Source organism: Phycodurus eques, chromosome 15 (assembly GCF_024500275.1).
Source record: "Phycodurus eques isolate BA_2022a chromosome 15, UOR_Pequ_1.1, whole genome shotgun sequence".
Taxonomy (NCBI): Eukaryota; Metazoa; Chordata; class Actinopteri; order Syngnathiformes; family Syngnathidae; genus Phycodurus; species Phycodurus eques.
The window spans coordinates 8,503,949-8,509,948 of NC_084539.1; the positions used below are offsets into that span (position 1 = coordinate 8,503,949).

Below are 6,000 nucleotides of genomic sequence, written 5' to 3' on the forward strand. Positions count from 1 at the left end.
CGGTCTTATTAAACAATAAAAATAAGACAGTATAACGGGGGCGTTGAATGTAGCGCTGCAGCTAACGGATATTTTAGTACTTGAATATACGACTGAAAATTCTATGGAACAATCGAGTATTTGGATAAACTATATTTTTACTTGGTTAAAGAGCAGTTATGAATACAAAGAAAAAGAGAAAATAAGAGCTTTCACTTCATAACATACGCCTAATTGGTTTCCTTTTTTATATAATCAACAATTTTTATTTCTTAAATTTACATGAGCATAAAAGATAAGGCATTCATTAAAAATAAGCATTAACTCCCTTTGAGCATCTTTATACTTAAGCAGCTAGCATTTTGTGACATGAATACATTAGGTTCATGGCTATGCATTAATGAGCTTAGACCAGCTGACTAGGAATAAGACAAATATTCTTTGCTTTGGAAGTGTTCAATTTGTTCAAACTAAAATGAAGAAATCTTGAGAGAAAACAAATATTTCCTTCATCTGACCACCAAAACCCTCCTCTGTTTGGGTACATGATTCACTTTACTCTTCTTCCTCTTTGGCCAAATTTGCTACGTTTTTCACCTTCTTGACTCCAAAGGTTTACCACTTACAGATCATCAGATGGTGGTATAGGCAACTATACTGGCCATATGTCACACAAGGACAACACTGAGCAAAAGCACCTGTAAGTAATGTTATAGTTGCGAAGCGGTTGCGCACTTCACATGGCAGCTTCGTAATAAACAAAGCCACATATTCAACGGGACTCTTAATTAACAGAGACGCTCTGCAGGGCTAACGTTAAGTAAGTAAGACTAACGTTAATCTCACTGGTTTGCACTGTTAATTGTTAATTGCACTGTTAATTTCACCTTCATCGCTCCGGTCCCGCAACGAAACATTTAAACTCTGCCGACAGAGAGGAGCATCTTCCGACAAACGGGTGCTGCCCTTCCATTTCACTCTGATATGCTTCTACACTTCCACGATTTTCTTTTTTTTTTTCTTTCCATTCGGCATTGTGTTCCCGCTCCTAAGCGAATAACTCAGTTCCACATTCTACTTCCCACACATCGGTGGCGTAAGTGCATTGTCACATACGCCTGTGATTCAAAACTGTGATTCGCAGTTTTGCTTTTCAATGTTTTATTGAGGCGCAAAATGCGAATTTTAGATTGCAAACTGCGATGCGAGACTGCTTAATTCGAGCCTTGGAATATAAACCCAGTCGGGCTCTGAGTTCTAGACCAGTGATTTCCAACCTTTATGGAGCGAAAGCCCATATTTTACAATTGGAAAATCTCACGGCACACCAAAAAACAAAAATGTCACAAAAAGTACATACATGGTAATTACTGTATGTACTTCCTGCCATCCAAGAGAAGAACATTTATTTTTTTCTGTCTGTCACTATGCCTCACTGGCATAAATAGAGCAACAAAGATAGATTATTTCTTGTAAATTAATATTTTTTAAGCAGTTAAGTACAATTTGATAATTTTCCACAACACACCTGAAGATCGCTCATGACACACTAATGTGCCACGGCCCACTGTTTGGGAATCATTGCGCGAGACCAGTGCTTCTTAACCTGGGTTTGATCGAACACAAGGGGTTTGGCGAGGTAATCGCTGGGGTTCAACAGACGACTCGACACACACCGTGTGCGCTTGCGTGCATTTACGGTATCTGTAAAAGCCTTTTTACACTGCATTTTGAATGCCGTGTTCATGCCGTTCAAAACGCAACGCTGCATCAAGGTGGGCGTTTACCATTCCAGCTCTGCGCCTCAACTTGAAATGCCTGTTTTTTTTTTGGTTTTTTTTTTTTAAATTTATTTAACAACATTTCAACGATACACTTGAGTTTATAGCATTGCTGTGTCGTCAGACAGCCTATCCAAAAATAAAAAAAGAGCCCAAAAAAATCTACTCTTACCTATGAACCCTTTTCGAGGATTGTAGAAATAACAAAGAAGAGGAACAAATTTTGTTGTGAATTTTCACAACAAAGTCCATTCCTCTGATATGAGAGTGGCACTTAACCAAGGGGAATGGCAACAGCAACATTTCCATTCACTTACAGTAAATTTACATTGAATTGAATTTTTTCTTTTTTTTTTGTAAAAATCATATGTTGTTGGTTTTGTTCTTTTAACATGATGGTTTTGTGTGCAACTGATACATGGTTCATTTTGTGCATGACCTGGACGACTGAGAATCTACAAAGACAATAAAATTTGAAATAAACCATTTTTTTTTTTTTTTCAAAATCTGGAAGGGTTCCGTGAACTCCTGAAGAAACTTGCGGGGTTCCCTACCTCCAACTAGGTTAAGAAGCACTCCTCTAAACTCAGGTCAGATAGTGAAGCACAGAGTCCAAAGCAAACATGATGACGCAGCATTTAGCTGTTATGCTGCACACAAATGGAATAAGATGCCAACAGAGGTCAAGTCAATCCCAAGTGTCCATTTTTATGAATCCAGGTTAAACACTTTTGAATGTGAGTGGGAATGGTTGTTTGTTTATATGTGCCCTGCGATTGGCTGGCAACCAGTTCAGGGTGTACCGCGCCTCCTGCCCGATGGTAGCTGGGATAGGCTGCAGCACGCTACCGCGATTCTTGTGAGGATAAGCGGCTCAGATGATGGATGGATGGATAGAGCATTTGCGTTTTTAAATGATCTTTCTTGTACTGTACATTTTTAATAATTTTAGTAAGCTGTCTTTAGTTTTCTGTACTTTGTTTTTAAATGCTTTACATCATGTAAAGCACATTGCGTTACCTTGTATATGAAATGTGTTATATAAATAAATTTACTTTGCCTAATGAGGACATGTGCTACTTCCCAATTCAGGTGGATTCGGCAGTGCACCGGTGTTCGGGAGTCCCCACACCTTTGGCACTTCACCGTCATTTGGCGCTAGTGCGGCATTCAGTGCCAGTCCTTCCTTCAGTAACACCATGGACTCCTCCGCCGGGAAGGTGTTTGGAGAGGGAACGGCCGCTTCCAATATGGGCGGATTTGGGTAAGAATAAGTTGCGATGTTTTTTTCTTTCAGGGTTTACGAAGGAGTTCGGTCAACATAGGTCAAAGCGCGCCGTAGTCTAACACTGGCCGACACTAGCACAGCAGTCAAGTCATAATACACTAAATATTATTATGAAAAACACTTCTTGGCTATAATTATGAAACTATCAAACAACAATGGTAAGTTTGGAGTAAATCATTTCGCCGATTTTTCTAACCTCAAAACCTTGCATGGCGGTACAGTCTTAAATAGAGGACCCTCGTTGTGACCTTTTCTCTGACACGTGCGGACTCTATGAATCAAGGATAATCCTATTGAACAAATAAATGGCTCACCTCAAATAAATGTCTTCTTTTTTCACATCGGGCGGGAAAAAACAAATACTAGAAGGTGTCTATTAGGCCTTTATTTGTATGGTTTTTTTTTAATGCAACGATATATGAATATTCAAATTTTTTTCCAACAAATGGAATAAACAATACTTGACCTTTTTTGCAAAATAAAGCGTCCTGTACTATTTGAAGTTGAGTAAATAAACGCCGTTGACCACTATTTGAGGAAATCTTGAACTGCACTGAAAATCCAGATGACGGCAGGTTGAATTTGTGGTCCTATGAGCCAACAGTAAACCAACAATCCCATCTTCGTCAACAGGGTGCCTGCAAATACTCTCCATTATCAGTTTTCATGACCACCAGCTCAAATTTGTGCGAGACTAGATTATTTCCCGATGGTAATCTCACTCGGGGAACACTCTGCCTACGGATTAAGTCGTCTCGCTTCCTGTCCTGCTTCTGGGTTTTGTATACCCGCGGATCCGTTTGCTGATGAGTCGCTGGGCGCGATTCCTGTGGAGGGGATTATGTTTTTAAACCTTCATTTCCCCTGATCCTCTCCCCCATCATCGTACTCTCACACGCACCATCTGACACCCTCTGCCTTTGCTAGTATTGTTTGTGAAAAGGATCTCAATATATGTTGTATATGTTCATCCAATAAATGGTGGGTTTAATCCGGTTCGGACTGGCTTATGTCTCATCACCCCCTCTTAAACCTTACCAAGCTGTACACTTTTTTACAAAATTACCAAACATAGACAATTGGCAGCTAGCTAGAGCAATAAGCAAACATTAGCAGTCCACATCGACACTTAGTCAAATGCACGAAGCCATGATCCAAATTAGTCCTTTTTGTTCATAAAATGTTGGTCCGTAACAGCTCCTTCTGCTAGTTAGTAGCTAGTGCAAGAAGCTAACCAAAGCAGTCTACATCTCCACTTAGTGGTCCGTCTTATTAAACAGCATAAACAGGTGTCCTTGTTTCACAGGTTGTTTCAGAATGGCTCCGGCTGAGAGTCCGATCAAGGCGGTGAGCTAGTTGTGGCTAATGCGAGAAGCATAGCAGTCTACATCTTCATGCTACCGTTTTTCAGATAGAATGAACAAATGCCCAAGCAGAAGATCCATCCAAATCAAAATCCTTTGTTCACAAAAAGTCAACATGAGTGGTCTACATCTTCACTCGGTGCTTCTTTTTTTGAATAGCAGAAACAGTTGGACTCAAATGCCCAACAAAGATGATCAAAATCAGAAAAGTCCTTTATTCACAAAAAAAGTTTCTTGATACTGGCTCCGACCGAGAGTTGTATAAAATAAATCTTGGTCTGAAATAAATGTTGTTCTGACACAAAATTATATCCTTCTTAACTTTTCTTCCTCTCTCCAACACCTCAGTTTCGCCTCGCCATCCGGCACATCGTCCTTCGGAGCGCTAGCCAATCAGAGCGCCCAGCCGTCGTTTGGGAGTCTGGCCCAGCAGGGACCTGGCTTTGGTGCTCAGCCTGGCGGCTTCGCGGGCTTCGGACAGCAGCCACAACCTGGAGGTGACAACAATTTCTTTGTCTTTGCATCATCTTGCAAGCAGCATTTAGTTTACTGTTATACTTGTATATAATAAAGTTATTTATACTGTCTAACAATGTAGTTGTGTTTCTAGGCTTCTCTGGAAATACCTTTGGCTCCACAAACCAGTAAGTCTTTATGAACACTCACTAGCCAGATTCATATTTAGGATAACCCATTAGGGTATGACCGGTCAGGTTATGTTTCAACTTTTAAGGAATAATTTTACATTTCTTTCATTTTTCTGTTATTTTATAATAATTTAAATTATTTTAAAATAACTTTCATTATTTTTACATTTAACAAAAAATATTTGCATTTGCAGTTTATGCAGAAATATTCATTTAAAAAAGTCAGTATTCAACTATCTCATGCAATTGGTCTTACCTTGGCATTTCAATAATGTCCTTCTCATGTCTTCTTGCTTCTTCCAGATCAGGCTCCCAAACGTTTGCCGGTTGGAGAAGCTAGTTTTACTGATGCTACACAAGCTCACAATTCGACTTGACTTTTCTGCTTTCTCGCTCTTTTTTTTTTTTTTTTTTTATGTCGCCTGAAGGGAAAGTTGTAGAATTTTACAACAAACGTTTTACATGCTTTTCATTGATTAAAACAATGTCACAATATCAATAAAAAATTTTGTGTTTATTAATTACAGGTAGATGTTTTCAGTTTTTTATTTTCACGTTGAGTACATTGCTGTGATTTTCTATGAAGCATCCATGAAAGGTAAGCGCCCTGCTCTTGATTTATAATTGTATATATAGACCCTTTCCAAAAAAAAATTATATCATGGAAACCTTTATTTATTTCCATAATTCCATTCAAAAAGAAACTTTCATAAATTATAGATTCAGGGCCCACAATTTAAACAATTTCGAATATTTATTTGTTTATTTTTACATAATTTGGGCTTCCAGCTGATAAAACCCACAAAATCAGGAATTAAAAAAAAAAAAAATTCATTTTAATTATAGAAACTGGGAAGGTATAGAAACTGTATAGTTCCAATAATTGGCAGTTCTATATTTAGACCCGACATAAAAAAAAATGGATACATAGAAATTTTGAG

General features: G+C 38.5%; 1 protein-coding gene across 1 annotated transcript in view; it reads left to right on the top strand.

Annotated features, from left to right (window-relative positions):
- Positions 1-5,544, top strand: part of nup214 (nucleoporin 214) — a 45,916-nt gene extending 40,372 nt beyond the window's left edge. Inside the window, 4 exon segments of the mRNA XM_061698950.1 lie at positions 2,853-3,024; positions 4,761-4,909; positions 5,023-5,056; positions 5,363-5,544. Of these exon segments, the coding sequence (XP_061554934.1) occupies positions 2,853-3,024; positions 4,761-4,909; positions 5,023-5,056; positions 5,363-5,399 (392 nt within the window). The 3' untranslated portion in view covers positions 5,400-5,544.
- Positions 5,545-6,000: the final 456 nt, after the last annotated feature.